The 17042-nt window shown below is 40.0% G+C and overlaps 1 protein-coding gene across 1 annotated transcript in view; it reads left to right on the top strand.

The window, feature by feature from the left end:
• Positions 1-17042, top strand: part of oca2 (oculocutaneous albinism II) — a 509488-nt gene that overhangs the window by 417940 nt on the left and 74506 nt on the right. Inside the window, exon 23 of the mRNA XM_073041884.1 lies at positions 14946-15039. Within this exon, the coding sequence (XP_072897985.1) occupies positions 14946-15039 (94 nt within the window). The remainder of the gene's footprint in view (positions 1-14945; positions 15040-17042) is intronic.

Raw genomic sequence — 17042 nt, 5'->3', positions numbered from 1 at the left:
TCTTGCTTTTACCACAAACAAGTCCAATGTGGCTTGTTGGTTGTTACATTTCATTGTTATCATTCCCACAGGAGTTATTTTTTCTCCAGTATAAGTTCTTAGTTGGATCCATGCAAGCTTCTGTTTAGTATCTTTGAAATACAGTTCAAACTCATTTTATGGTATGACTGAAACAGTTGAGCCAGTGTCCAATTCCATTTTAATTAATTTATCATTCACTTCTGGTGTAAGCCCTATTGCTTGTCTCTTGTTAATTTTCACATTGTAAATCTCAAGGCTACACAATCCTGTATCGATCTCATTGTCATCAGATTTTTCAATTTTTGAAACTAGAGCTTGACTTTTTATCTTTTTCTTTACCCTGTGCAGTCCATTTATTTTTGTCATCTCGACATGCTCGTCACATGTGTCCTACTTTGTTGCATTTTCTGCAAGCTTGACATTTAAACCTGCATCGGTCTGGCGTCTGTCAGTGGGTAACACAATTTGTCTGGCCAGGTCGGTTTCTGTTTAGATGTTGCAATTCTGTTCATGTTCACCTTCAGCCCTGACTGCATCCCAGTTGTGTCTCTGCCTGTGGTTTCCACTGACAGAGCGATTCCACTGCTCATTTGAATGTAAGCTGTGCTTTAGTTAAGAGCCGATTTTGAATGCTTTTTTGAAAGATTCCACAAACTAAACAATCTTTCGGTGTTTCATTAAACCCATCACTGAACTGGCAATGCTCAAATAACTTCTTCAACTCAGTCACGTACAGTGAAATGCACTTCCTTCTCTTTGATTCCACTTATGAAACCTGAAGCATTCTGTAATTAACAATTGTTTCAATTCTAAATGTTTTTGCATTACTTTCAAGATATTAGCAAAGCTCATTTTGGCTGGTTTGGTTGGAGCAGTCAAATGTCTAAGGAAATTGTATGCATTTAGGCATTCGATAAGGTGCCACATAAAATAATTATCCATAAGATAAGGATGCATAGAGTTGGGGGTGATGTATTAGTATGGATAGAGGATTGATTATCTAATAGAAAGCAGAGAGTTGGGATACGTGAGTGTTACTCTGTTTGACAATCAGTGGTGAGTGGTGTGCCGCAGGGGTCAGTGCTGGGCCAGCAACTGTTCACGATATACATTAATGATCTGGAAGAGGGGACCAAGTCTAGTGTATCTAAGTTTGCTGATGATACCAAATTGAGTGGAAAAGCAAATTGAGCAGAAGATATGAAGAGTCTGCAGAGACATATAGATAGTTTAAGTGAGTGGACAAGGGTCTGGCAGATAAGGTACAATGTTGGTAAATGCCAGGTCATCCACTTTGGAAAGAAAAATGGCAGTGCAGATTATTAATTAAATGGTAAAGGATTGTAGCATGCTGCTGTTCAGAGGGACTTGGGAGTGTGTGTGGATGAATCACAAAAGGTTTGTTTGCAGGTGCAACAGGCTATCAAGAAGGCAAATTGAATGTTGGCCTTCATTGCTAGAAGGATTGAATTTAAGAGCAGGGAGGTTATGTTGCAACTGTACAGGGTACTGGTGAGGCCGCACCTGGAGTACTGCATGAAGTTCAGGTCTCCTTAATTGAAGTAGGATATACTGGCTTTGGAGACAGTGCAGAGGAAGTTCACCAGGTTGATTCCAGAGATGAGTGGGTTAGACTATGAGAAGAGATTGAGTTGCCTGGGATTTTACTCACTGGAGTTCAGAAGAATGAGAGGGGATCTTATAAAATTATGAAAAGGATAGATAAGATAGAGGCAGGAAAGTTGTTTCCACTGGTAGGTGAGACTAGAACTAGAGGAAATAGTCTCAAGATTCAGGGGGAATAGATTTAGGATGGAGATGAGGAGGAACTACTTTTCCCAGACAGTGGTGAATCTATGGAATTCTCTGCCCAATGAAGCAGTAAAGGCTTCTTCAGTAAATATATTTAAGACAAGGTTGGATAGATTTTTGCATAGTAGGGGAATTAAGGGTTATGGGAAAAAGGCAGGTAGATGGAGATGAGTCCATGGCCAGATCAGCCATGTTCTTATTGAATGGCAGAGCAGTCTCGATGGGCCGGATGGCCTACTCCTGCTCCCATTTCTTATGTTCCTACTTTCTTAAACTGAATGCACTCAGCAAATCTGGCACTTGCTTCTCATTGACTACTCCATTTGCATTAAAATAATGCTCAATTTGTTCTATATATAGCAGCCTGTTTCTCTTTACAACTGAATGCGTCCATTTTTCTTATATATCCAGCCATTTCTACTCTTTCTTAAAAAAAATTGATTATAATCACCTGGTACTCATTGATTATCAACCCATGAATTCTTCTGGTTTCTGCTTTTTTTTAACTTGGATGTTTCACTAAGCTTTTTCTAAAAACTCAAACACCTTGTTGTGCTTTTTTAACTGGAATGTCTTGCTGAGCTTCAGCAGGTAGGTAGTCATCTTGAGTTCGTTTAAAACTTCCTTGTCGCCACTGCTATAATTTGTAAGTCCAAAACATGAAACTAATTGAAAGCAAAAATACGGAGTTGAGAATGCATGTCTTTAGTTTTGTTTTACTTTAAGCGAGCCACGCTTGTGTGACCTAGTGGCATGATGCCATATGCCATTCATGTACTTTAAAATATAACTCATAATAAATTATGCAAAGAATGCTTAATTAACAATATATTTACAACATTACTCAAATATTACTAAAGTAGTAGATACACAACAATTGGTTAAGGGTGAAAGGTGAAATGTTTAAGGGGAGCATGAAGAGGAACTTCTTTGCTCCTGGGGTGGGTGAGAGTGTGAACAAGCTGGCAGCTGAAGTGGTGGATGCGGGGTTTGATTTCAACATTTAAGAGAAAATTTGGGTAAGTACATGGATGGAAGGTCTATGAGAGTTATGGCCCATGTGCAGGTCGATGAAATTAGGTAAATTAACAGTTTGGCATGGAGTAGGTGGGCAAACGAAACTGCTTCTATGCTGTAGTGTTGCATGGCTCTATGACTCTATGATATTCCCAAATTTGTCTTCAGTGTGATTTTATTACATGGTGACAAAACCCAATGTATATGAATACCTAAATTTATACTGGTGGAACTTGAATGTATTCTTTTAGAGAAAGAGCTGGCAATCACAGTATCTGGATGCAACAAATCCCCTCAATGTGTGTATGCACAAATCATGTTCTGGGGACCTTTGTATAAATACCTATCAAGACAACAGAACATGTTCTATACATAGCAACAGCAAGGTACAAGAATGTCACGTTGCACAAAATGGTGAGTTAGAAACATCCTGCTCAAATCCGTCAGCTCAGTATGACAAAGACTGTCAAATATCTGTGAACATGGTATACCATTTCTCAATCTTGCAGCAAGGATTAAGAGAGATAATGACAGGAGATAAAAAAAAGCAGACACTAAAAAAAGTATCTCAGACTTCTGATAAAATTCATCAAAGGATCACAGATTTCAAAAATCCCAAAAAGTTGACGGGAGATGTCTGTTATAACATGGTTTGTTGCACAAATTGGAGGCAGGGTAGACTGATATCCAACAAGTAACAAACAGTGTTTTGAAAAGAATTGTGAAATGATTGAAGGAAATGTTCTCGGCAGATCAGTGGAGAAGGCTGGTTACAGCATATCTGACTTCATTGAAGTCACTATTTTAAAAATGGCAGAACACATTTCACTTTAAATATATATACGGTTAAGATAATCATTTCCAAATATAATTGCATACCTAGTGAAAGCTGTAATTTGTGCCATTGTAGCAAGTGAGGACATTTCTTTTGACAGCTTTTTGAATGTTTCAGCTTCTTAGTGACTTGAATCTGCTTTCACTGATGTGGTTTTCTGGCTATTGTATTCTAAATTAAGTTAGTTCAGATCAAATTTCACAAAGTGTTCGAGCAAAACAAAACCCAATTAATTCTCCCATGGTCCAATGACAATAATGAGAATGCAATTCAAATTGCTAAACTAAACTTGAAGAAAACATGAGTTCATATTTAAATATTGTCTCATTTTTACTATGTACTGTACCAGCAGTTATGGTCGAAATGATGATAAAAGTGACTTGATTTGACTTGACTTAAAGAATAGTGGTTATTGCCAGGGAAGTAAATGAAAGGCCCACTACACTATTGTTCCAGATTCTCTGACTGGAGGGAACATCTCCTCCACAGCTGCCCTCGCAAGACCTCTTCGAAAAGAAGGGGAGATGTTATAACTCAACTGCACAGGATGTCTAACTATTGGACATTACTACTATTATTAGTATCTCACCCAAAACAACAGAAATTTAAAAAAGGCTTCAGGTAAAGAGAGCTGTTGGTACATTGGCCTTTATAAATCTAAGTATTGAGTACAAGAGTTGAAATGTTATAGTGAGGTTGTATAAGGCATTGGTGAGGCCGAATTTGGAGGATTGTGTGTAGTTTAGAGTGTGGAATGAGCTGCCAGATGAAGTGGTAAATGCGGGCTCAATTTTAACATTTAAGAAAAACTTGGACAGGTACATGATGAGAGGTGTATGGAGGGATATGGTCCAGGTGCAGGTAAATTAGGCAGAAAAATGGTTCAGCACAGCCAAGAAGAGCCAAAAGGCCTGATTCTGTGCTGTAATGATCTATGGTTCTAAAGCTCAAGTATCTTAAGAACTGTTGTTTGAATTGTCTACAAATTGTGCAGGAAACACCATACACAGATCAAATTTGTTACAATGGTCTATTAAAGAACCAACTTACACAACCACTGATGGTATCGTTCCTTTAGGTTCTGGCCAAAGCAGTTATATGAATTGTCAATGTATTTAGATCGGGTCATTCAAAGACTGGCTTCTCACTTTGTGCTCAATGTGGTTGTTAACTGAACTCAGAACTTGCATCTATTAAGCATCAATATCCATATTAGTGTACTCCAAACAATGAAAGATTTTCAAAGCATAACCACCGTTGTAATGCTCCTTGTCGTTTTGTGCAGAGAATGCTCCCACAAATGGCATTACGATAATGATCAAAGTTCAAAGTAAATTTATTATCAAAGTACATATATGTCACCATAAAAGCCCTGAGATTCACTTTCTTTTGGAAATCTAGTTCTCATACAGTTAATTGAGGATAAATTTTGGCATGGACACTGCACATAACTCTCACATTAATCTTCAAAGTAATGCTGTGCAATCTTTTCCGAGTCTCTGAGAGAACAGGCAGTACCTCATTTCAGTGCTGCATCTTGAAGATGGCGTGGCACAGTAGGCTAGTGGTTAGCTCAAAATTTTAGAATGTAGGCAACCCAGGTTCAATTCCCGCTGCCGCCTGCAAGGAGTTTGTATGTTCTCCCCTTAACCGCATGGATTTCCTCCGGGTGCTCCGGTTCCCTCTGACAGTTACAAAGACCTACTGGTTGGTAGGTTAATTGGTCATTGTAAATAGTCCCATGGTTAGATTTAGGATTAAATTGGGGGATTGCTGGGCGGCATGGTTCAAAGGGCTGGAAACGCCTATTCTGTGCTCTATCTTAGTAAAGAAATAAATAAAGACAACTCTCCTGATAATGCAACACTACCTCAGTACCACAATGGGATGTCAAATGAAAACCTGTGCTCAAATCTCCAGTCAGGGAGTTGAACTTGGAGTGGCACAGCTGGTTGGAGTGAGCCCTTGTTCACTTATTATGAGCTGAAAATCGGATTGAGTTTGATTGGGATTCATTCTGTGGTAAAATCAGTAACAAGTTTCATACATAGTGGGCCAGCAGTCCACAGAATGCCGAGTTATCAGAAAGAAAGCGGCCGGAAAAAATAAATATTTGTTTAAATACATCTTTTATTCTTTCTTTCTTTTTTCATTCAATGGACGTGAGCCCTGGAACACAAGCATTTATTAGCAAAAAACTGGAAATAAACCTTGCAGGTGCTGGGAATCTGAAGTAACAACAGAAGAAGTTACAGACACTCAGGAGATCAGGCAACATCTGTGGAAAGAGGAATAGAGTTAATGTTCCTCTAAAGTTATCTCTGCTTCTCTTTTCACCTATACTGCCCCTTTCCTGAAGTTTCCAGCACTTACTCTGTAGTTTGTTGTCAATCCTGAATGTCCTGTGGCTGATTATATATCATTTCAGAGTGTAATTAAGAAACAACCATCTAGAATCAAGCATATTCTCTGCTAGCCTGCCAGCCACCCTTGGACAAGGTGTAGCACCTGCTTAGCCCCTGGCCCTGATCAGGGTCACATGAAGCCATGCGGGCAGGTGGTGGATGGTCATTTGAGCAGCTGGTGCATATCACAAATCCTGGTTATGCGACCACTGACGCCAGGCAGACAATCTCTGAAGAGTATTCGTAGTGGCTGGGGCCACCCATTACAAGACACTGACCAGAAGAAGGCAACGGCAAACCACTTCCGTAGAAAAACTTGCCAAGAAAATCATGGTCATGAGACCATGATCACCTGCATCATGTAATGATGATGATGGTATATCATGAAATTTGTTGATTTGCAGCAAAGCAATAGTACAGTATTTTATATGTGTACAAATTTGAATGCACTGTGTTCTTCATACACAGAGATTGATGGGTGCATCGAAAGCCTTGCCACGAGCATGCACACTAGAGACATTATAACCATGTAACAATTACAGCACAGAAACAGGCCATCTCGGCCCTTCTAGTCCGTGCCAAATGCTTACTCTCACCTAGTCCCACCGACCTGCACTCAGCCCATAACCCTCCATTCCTTTCCTGTCCATGTACCTATCCAATTTTTTTTTAAGTGACTCTTTGAAGAGACTGTTAGGTGGGCTCATGATGAAAGAACAAAGAATATGGGAGGGAAAATCTTGGGAGTAGGTTAAAAAATCCAAGCAACATCATGGCTAAAGGGCCGGTACTGTGCAGAAATGTTCTATGATCTATGTTTTGAAATTGTTGAGGAAGCCACCTGTTTCAGGGGCAATGAGGATGGACTCAATTGGACAAATAAATAAACAAAATAGAGCACCATTGTGTTACGGCCGTAATAACAAAAAAAAAGGATACATTTGATGCCAAGTGTTGAAATGGGTGAACTTAATTCAAATTTAATTTGAAATGCTATTTCTATTTATCTTCCACTAATCTGGAGATTGTTCACTTCATTTTGGAGATGTTCTATATGTTTTATATTCTATGTCATACGTGGATTTAAACCCATCTCTGTCTACCAGTAACAGGTCTATATATGAATATCTGGTTACTTAACCACTATGCGTCTATGCATTCAGATAAATGTAAACATCTTCTATATTTCTGTTGCAGTGACACTGATTCTTAGATAGTTAATTTTTTCTTTAAAATATGATTGACAAAAACTGTCCAACTGAAAATTGGTGCAATATGTGGCAGATAGGAGAGAAAAAGCTAGTTATAACACTGTGACCTCATCGCCTCAACTCCTGTCAACTGCTATTGATTGTAGTCTCCACTGATTGCTTTTTTTCCAGCTTCATGGGGATCTGGTATACCAGACTAACACCCATTTAAGCTGGTGAGCATTGACAGAGTCTACTTGATGGAGCAGATGCAAAGTCCTACAGGTGTTGCAGGCAGTGGAGAATGAACAGGAAAGTAGATAAGTCTCTCACATTACCAAGGCTAATCACAACTAGAAGCCAAATGCCCGATTTAACTCACTAAGCAATTGGAATGTATGCTGTTTGTCAGAAACAATGATAGGAAGTAACACTGCAGATTTTGCATTGACAAATGTGCAAAAGCCTAAATTAAAATAAAATTAAAATCTGTTGTATGGATGATTAAGTGCCCATGTTAATGTTAATATTGCACCATTAGGTGGTTACATATTGGAACTACAGTGGATTTATGATGTAGACATTTCTGTCATAGCCAGCATCTAACGTCCATCCCTATTGCTTTGCGGATGTTGATTTTGTGAAAGGCTGAAGCCCTTTTGGTGAAGATACTCCCACAATGCTGTTGTAAAGAGAGTTCATGGATTTAGACCTGGCCTTAATAACCCTACTTAGACCACACTTGGAATAATGTGTTCAGTTCTGGTCGCCTCATTATATGAAGGATGTGGAAGCTTTAGGGAGGGTGCAAAGGACATTTACCAGGTTGCTGCCTGGATCAGAGAGCATGTCTTATGAGGATAGGTCGAGTAAACTGGGGACTCTCTCGTTGATTGAGTGAACAGCCTGAGACCTTTTTCCAGGGTGGAAATGGCTAATATCAGAGGGTATAATTCTAAGGCGTTTGAAGGAAGGTATAGAGGGAATGTCAGAGGTAAGTTTTTTACACAGACAGTGGTGGGTGAATGCAGTGTGCTTCCAGGGTGGTGGTAGGGGCAGATACTGTACATTAGGAACATTTAAAAAAACTCTTGCATAGGCATATGGATGATAGGAGAGTGGAGAGCTATATAGGAAGGAAGGGTTAGGTTGATCTTAGAGTAGCTTTTAAGGTCAGCACAACATTATGGGCCGAAGGACCTGTATTGAGCTTAGTGTCCTATGTTTTGTGCTTTAAACGAACAATCTTGTATTTCCAAGTCAATCTGTTGTGTGAGTTGGAGCGCAATTGCAAGGGATGGCATTTAAATGCACTTGCCACCCCCCCATGCTCCTGATGATAAAGGTTGAATCTGGAGGAGGTAATGGAATTCGCCATGTCCCCTTTGACTCTCATCATTTTTTAGCAATGCGTCTTATCAGGATGCACCTCGGCTTAGTGTGGAAGCTACTCTGCCCATGACCGCAGGAAATTGCAGAGAGCTGCGGACACAGCTCAGCACATCACGGAAACTAACCTCCCTTCTGTCTTCACTTCCTGCTGTTTTGGTAAAACAGCCAATACAACCAAAAACTCCACCTGTTGTGTTTTGTAACTTCAAAGCATTTAACTACTTCAAATGAAGACGCGGAGAGTCCAAAGTACAGGTGTAACTTCAAGCTTACTTTAAGTAAGGTGTGCATGTATCACATGATAGTATGATGACATATGCAATTAACATTTTTACATATAACCCATAATGAATTATTCAAATGAACAAGAATGCTTAATGAAACAATATACATATACTACTCAAATATTATTGAAGTATTAAGTACACAACACCATCCATCCCGGACATTCTCTCTTCTCCCCTTCCATCTGGCAGTGGAGATGGAAGTCCAAAAACATGTACCACCAGGATCAAGGGCAGCTTCTATCCCATTTTTCTAAGATTATTGAACAGTCCCTTAGTATAATAAAATAGACTCTTGATCTTATGATCTATCTCATTATGGCCTTGCACCTTGTCATCTACCTCTGCTGCACTTTCTCTGTAACAGTAACACACCATTCTGTTATTGCTTTCCCATGTACTACCTCAATGCACTGTTGACATAACTTGACCTGTAGGGATGGCATGCAAAACAAAGTTTTTCAATCTGCCTCGGTACCTTGAGGAGCAGTGGTGATATAATTGTCAAGCAGATGGAAATAGCTGTGCATGAGTTTAGTATGATGTTCTTTTAGTGGGTCCTCGGTTAGCTTTAGAGGCCGATTTGAGTTCTGGGATGTTAGGGTGGATTTACTTAATGGAGAATGCCTGTGTGTGACTTTGTTTAACGTGGTGAGGCTGATGCATTGGCAGCCCACCACATGGTCCTTAGCAGATTGAGGTCAGGGTCCAATGGAATGCAAAGTGATTGGGGACCCTTCACTGCTACAGCCTTCCTCTGCCTTCACTGTTATGATGTGTCATCATCTTCTGCCAGTTCCGCTGTTGAAGTCTTGATTGGATCACATTTAATCTGGAACCTCCCCTTTGATCTTCTGCCATGGGTGACCCTACCAGGAGCTAAATGCCAACTGGCTAATCTCCAGATGGCATTGCTCCTGGGATCTCAGACACTCACTATCCTCTCCACCACAACAAAATTTAAAGTAAATTTATTATCGAAGTACATATATATCACCATATACTACACTGACATTCATTATCTTGAATGACATTCATTCAATGTACATATGAAAAAGACAATAGGGTCAATGAAAAACTGCACGAAACAAAGACAGACAAGCTATGAATGTGCAAAAGATAAAGCGTACAAATGCAAAAGAGAAAAAAAATAATAGTAATAACAAATTGGATTGGACTGTGAGTTGGAGACCTCTTCCCAGAATCAAAGGGGTTTCTTGTGGCAATACAAGACCAAGCCGGTTAACACAAAAAAAAATCAGAAATACATAATAAAAGACCAACAAATTCAAGATAATAAATGCAGAAAATGCCAAGAGAAACCAGAAACAATCCAACACTTCCAAGGATCCTGCAGCAGTTTAACTCAATCTGATTACTTACAATCAAGTGGCAATCATCATTCACCAAAATCTTGCTTTAAAATACAAATTCATAAAAGACACCACACCTTACAGTAAAACAATCCTGATCTAGTTTTAGGTCAGAGTCCTACAAGTAATATTGCACTGATCTATTATTGCAGATAGAACAATCCATTATAACAATCCAGATACAATAATACAGGATAAAGAGGCAAGAACAACTTACTTAATGGATATAGCCATTCCAAACACACATAACATACAGAAATGACTAAGTGAAAAACACCAGAAATATGCTGAATTTAGCGTGGAAATTGAAATGCTATGGAACATGATCAGGGTATATATTGTCCTAATAGTAATATCTACAACTGGTGTTATCCCAAAAGCACTACACAAAAGCATTAAACATTTAGGCCTGTACAGCAATGTTTATGTAAATTTCCAGAAAGCTGCAATACTAAACACCACTAGAATAGTCTGAGAAATAGTCTAGCAATTGAGAAATGAGTGTGTTTGGTTAGACAGATAGATAGATACTTTATTGATCCCATAAGAAATTACAGTGTCACAGTAGCATTACAAGTGCCCAGATATACAAATATTAGAAGAGAAATAAGAAAGAATAGAAAGTAAGTTGCCTTAAACAGTCTAACATGAGGGGGTCATCACTCCCCGGTTATAGGTTGACTCATTATAGAGCCTAATGACCAAGGGTAAGAATGTATAGCGCATTTTGGAGCTGCACAATTGTCTTAGTCTGTTACTAAAAGTGCTCCTCTGTTCAGCCAAGGTGGCAGACAGAGGGTGAGAAACATTATCCAGAATTGCCAAGATTTTCTGTTGGGTCCTTTGTTCTACCACAGCTCCAGTGTGTGCAGTTTGATTCCTATAACAGAGCCACCTTTCTAATCAGTTTATTGAGCTTGTTGACAGCACCCATGTTAATGCCATTGCCCCAGCAGACCACCACATAAAAAGTTGTACTGATGACAACAGACTGGTAGGACATGCGAAGAGGGGGCCAGCGTACTCCAAAGGTCCTTAGTTTCCTCAAGAAGTAGAGGCGACCATGGCTCGTACAGAGCTTCTGTGTTGGTGCTCCACTCAAGTCTGTCATCCAAGTACCTATGCTTGTACCTCAAGCTTTACCAGCTTGAGCTGAGAACAAAAGTAATTAAATAAGTAAAGAGTGGATGGAAATGGAAAGGGGGATGGTGGAGTTATAATGGTTGAGGAAGATAACAGCTGAGAGCTGTATTGTGGAAAATAGAGCTATGAAGGAAGCTATGGAAAAAAATATATACCTCCTCATTGTTCACTTCAAGCCACTTCTAAACCACTTCACAATCAATGAAATACTTTTGATAGGAAGTCATTTTCAAATACTGAAAATCAGTAGTGACTTTATACACAGCAAATGAAATGAATGGATCACTAACAGCTGGTGATGACTGAAGTCTGAACTTCACCTAAGAAGCCAAGAAAATCTCTGTCCGTTAAGTAGTGCCCAGGGTATTTATTTCCGGCTGAAGTTATAAGCAGATAAGAAGCTGGGAAGTACGTGCAAGTGTATGACATTTGACACTTCAAATCTGCTTTGCTGCTCAATAAAACCAATGCTGATGGTTTCAGCTCTATTTTCCTGTAAACCTTAATTCCTTTTTTGAGTGAAAATCTGTCTATGTTTCCTGGAATATATAACCAATTCAAGAAAAGGGCAGATAGAGCCAGAGTTTAATGTCATTTCTGAAAGATAGCTTCTTGTTGCATATGTTGTAAGTATACTGCAGCGTTAGTTGGTCATTGTAAACTGGCCTGTAATTAGGTGGCTTGGCTCACTGGGCCAGCGGGCCTGTTCCACGGTATTTTTAAATAAAAAAATAAGAATTATGAACGGAGCAGAGGATAACAAAATAAATCTTAGAGTCATAGAACACTACATCTCAGAAGCAGGCCCTGCAGTCTATGTAGTGTGTTTTGAACTATTCTGCCTAGTTCCGTTGACTAGCACCCGAACCATAGCCCTCCATACCCCTCCCATCCAGGTATTTTTCCAAATTTCTCTTAAATGCTGAAATTGAACCCACATCCATCACTTCCATTTCATACTCACGCCACCCTCTGAGTGAAGAAGTTCCCCCTTAAATATTCCACTTTTCACTCATATTCTATGACCTCTAGGGTTTTAGTCTCGCCCTAGTTCTAGTTTTGGAGGCTTCGCAGTACAAGTCCAGGAAGCTGCAGGAGGCGGTCAGGCATCCCATCACAGCTGCTTGCCTGGACCTGACTGATTTTAACCAGCTCAATTTCCAATAATGACTGCAGGATTTAGTGTGGGGTGTCTGTAAGTACTGGGGGTGGGGGGAGCAAGTGATTGGGAGTGAGATCAGCTGTCATGGATCCACTGTAGATTTATGGGGTCAGGTACAAGATTCACTTCAGCTAATTTGCTCAAATTTGGAGTGAAGCTTTAACTAGTCATCTTCTCAATTCAGCAGATCGAGATGGTTTCTAGGCGTCTCTGTGGAAGATATTAAGCAGAAAGGTGCTCCTTATTACTTTTTGGTTTTGTACTTAGATAAACATTTGCCATAAATGGATAAGGTTTACACCTTGGCATCTTTCATCAGAGTCATAAATACAGTAGTGTTCAAAAGTCTTAGGTACATATATATAGCCCAGGTGCCTAAGACTTTTGCACCAAACTGTATTTATCAATGTGGAGTGGAGAACGACTTTATAAATCTGACAGGAGCAAAGGATGTTGGGAATGTCGAGACTGGAGCGCTACGGAAGATGTGTGGGACGGGTGGCAGAGAAGGGGTGCTAAAGGTGGGGGTTAGCGTGGGTCCAGACACTCCCAGCCCTGTGACACCAGGCAAGGTCATTTGATTCCAAACAATGGGTTCTTTATTGTCACTGAATGTCTCTCTGGTGCTTCTCATTCCCTCTCCTCCTTTCCCCAAGAACTCCCCCCTCCCTGCCCCCTTCCCAGTCTCAGTCCACAACAGAGACCCATATCAGTATCAGATTTATTATCACTCACATATGTCATGACATTTTTTTTGTGACAGCAGTACTGTGCAACACACAAAATTACTACAGTACTGTGCAAAAGTCTTAGGCTCCCTATCTATACATACGTGCCTAAGACTTTTGCACAGTACTGTATAAATTTGTTTTTAGTTTATCTTCAGTTGCCCAATCAAAAATTATGAACGGCGTAAGGAAAGGCCATGCCAGCCTTCTACTCTACCCTGCCATTTAATCTCATGGCAGATCCACTCTCTCATTCATATTCAGAATCAGAAACAGGCTTATTATCACCTGTGTACATCATGAAATTTGTTGTTTTGCAGCAACAATACAGAAGAATACATAAAATATTTAGATTCAAGTTCAGATTTATCGATCACGTGTACATCAAAATACGCAGTAAAATTGCATCATTTGCGTTAGCAACCAACAGAACTTGGCGTGGTCTGCAAGTGTTGCCACTCATTCAGGTGTTAAAACAACACCTAAATGGGAAATATATAAAATAAATAAGTAATGCAGAAAGAGAGCAAAAATAGTGAGGTAGTGTTAATGGGGATTTCCATGCCCTCCAATTCAGCTTCACAATAAAAAAAATCTATGGATCTCAGTCTTGAATGTACTTTGAAATGGAGAGTCCATAGCACTGATTGTGGTCAGATTTTCCTAAAAGTCACAGCTATTTGTGTGAAGAAAAATGTTCTTGTCACGGTTTCAAATGGCCCCAATCCCCTACACCGAGATAAAGTCCTTCTAATTCTAGAATCGTCAGCTTGAGGTTCAAAGTTAATTTATTATCAAAGTACATATATCACACCATATACTATTCTGAGATGCGTTTCTTCATAGGCATTCACGGGAACAAAGAAATACGATGGAATCAATAATAAAACTACACACGAGGACTGACAAGCAACTAACTAATAAAGGAAAAAATCAGTGCAAAAACAAAGAAAATAATAACTAAATATACAAATAATACTGAGAACGTAGTTTTAGGCTGTGGAATCAGTTGAGAGTTGATGTCAGAGAAGTTATCCAACACTGGTCCAGGAGCATATTGGATGAGGAGTAATGATTGTTCCTCAACCTGGAGGAGGCTCCTGTACCTCTTTCCTCATGGCAGCCGTGAGAAAGGAGCATAGTCTGGATGGTGGGGGGTGGTCTTCGATGATGGATGTTGCTTTCTTATAGCAGCGCTCCTTGTAAATGTGCTTAGTGGTGGGGGAGTGCTTCTCCTGTGATAGACTGGGCTGTATCCACTACTTTTCATGGGCTTTACAGTTCTTGGGCATTGGTGTTTCCATACTGGGCGGTGATGCATCTGGTCAGGATACACTCCCATCCGTGTCTATAGAAGACTATCAGTGTTGCAGATGACAAGCCAAATCTGAGCAAACTTCTAAGAAAATAAAGGCACTGATATATTCAGCATCTCCCAGCCAATACCACTCAGAATTACCTTTGTGCCTGAGTTGCTGTTTGCTTTTGGCTTCTGAATGAAGATTCAGAAAGTATGAAATGGTTATTGATATTCCATTTATTGTGTGCTCTGAGCTTCAGATAAATTTTCTTCTTATTTTCAGGCAACGGCACACTGATTGGAGCTTCAGCCAATGTGGTGTGTGCTGGGATAGCAGAGCAACATGGCTACGGCTTCTCCTTCATGGCATTTTTCAGGTAAATTTTGCTCTAAAGCTTTGTCAAAATTAAAAAAAAAACAACAACAGTGTACTGATTTACTTATGCCCATCACCCCTATCGTCCGGACATGGGCTGCCAACAACGGCTCCCCAGATTCCTCCGTCCTGGGTCAATTTCAAATTGTCCCCAAGTGGAGACCATCTTCCTCTCCCAGGGATGTGGTCTTTCAGGCTTCTGTAGTTCTGGGTTCTTACGGGATGCTGGTGCTAGCCTCATGCCCAAACTTCCTCCTTTTGCAGCCAGGATGTGAACATCCATGGCAGGGTTAATAATTTACTGAACAAGCACATAATCAATTCTGATAGCGGTGAGAGGTGATGCATTGGAGCATGAAGAATAAAGAGGTTTGGATGTTTTAAGTATACCTGATGACTTGGCCTCCACAGTCATCTGTGGCAATGAATTCCACAGATTCACCACCCTCTGGAATAATAAATTCCTTCTAATCTCTGTTCTCAAGAGTCCTCTCTTCATTCTGAGGCTGTGCCCTCTAGTCCTAGACTCCCTCACTATAGGAAACATCCTCTCCACATCCACTCTCTGTGCCCTCTGGTCCTAGACTCCCTCACTATAGGAAACATCCTCTCCACAGTCACTCTATCTAAAGCTTTAAATATTGTATAGGTTTCAATAAGATTCCCCCCTTATTGTGAGATTCCCCCTACAGGGAGTAATTGAGTTGAACATTACGTATAGATTTAAGTGAACAATGGATAAATAAACCACAGAGAAAAAAATAAAAGAATATTCTGATGTTGCTGGATGACAAGGGAAGGGAAAATGTTTCTGTAAGCACTGGAATACTCTAATTTGTCTGAATGACCTTTTGAATTGTATGCATTTTGTGCAAAGGGCATTGTGTTATCACAGACAGCTGCATCAGGGTTTCTCATCTTTTTCTAACACTATTACCTCTGCAGAAACCTTCCGAGTTTGTTCCCTAATGGAAAAATAATTGCTTCTCCTTCCATGCAGAGCTCTCTAAAAGGACCACAAGCTTTTTGTGGTTTGGAGTGCCTCAATGACCTGGAGTACTATGTTGAATGTGGAGTCAGGGCTTTATACTTTAGCTCTTGATAAGGACACCCATACCAATCAGGTCTAAGGGTAGATCAGGTCCACTGGTCCTCCAGGTTCAGGGGATCATCTCAGGGCATAAAACCCTGACTGGTCAAGCAAAATTGTTATGGAAACAGTAATGAAAAATCCTTCTACGGTATTCCTGAGACTCCACCCGGGACTTGCATGACTAACAGTAATGAAAACCGAGAGGAAGCTATTGGCATGATGAAGGAAATCCTAAGATCCAGAACAATATTGGTTTGTGGAAGGGCGGAGGAAATGCAGAAGACCAAAGACAACTTGGCGCTATACCATAGAGGCAGAAATGCAGACCCTGAACCACATGTGGGGCATAATAGAGAAGGTGGCCAAGGGCAGACAGAGACGGATGAGCTTCATTTTCGGTCTAAACGCTGGCAGGTGTGATGGACAGCAAGTAAGTAAGTTCTATGCAGAGCATTAATGAAAAAAATATGTTTTTAATTTAAAAATAAACTTTACTCATAATAACAAATATAAATAAAGCAAGAAACAGTGCAACACCCTTTTACATTAATGGCCATTACATTCAGTAATGTGCTGCCCTAAATGCTGTCGGCATAGCAGGCAGTAACTACTAACCTCTGAGTAGCGTAAAGTTTTAAAGAAAAGAAGATCACCAACACAGCACCATTGCCACTCACATGGCTCTCTGAGGTGATATCCCTTTCATTGTTCGTGGAGCTGAATATGTCAATATACTGGACATATGACAAATAAGACTAATCTTTAAATCTGTAACCTTCTACTGCGCCCAAATCTGCCCCTCCATGAAACTTATTGATTAACACTGAGCAGATTATGGTATTGAATGCCAATATGTAACAGCCTAATGAATGTTCTCTTGTTACCTAGATGCTCCAAAGTAGAGTGGAGAG

Source organism: Hemitrygon akajei, chromosome 4 (assembly GCF_048418815.1).
Source record: "Hemitrygon akajei chromosome 4, sHemAka1.3, whole genome shotgun sequence".
NCBI classification, from domain to species: domain Eukaryota; kingdom Metazoa; phylum Chordata; class Chondrichthyes; order Myliobatiformes; family Dasyatidae; genus Hemitrygon; species Hemitrygon akajei.
The sequence above is the reverse complement of the archived record's forward strand: the minus strand, read 5'-3'. Positions and strand labels throughout refer to the sequence as shown.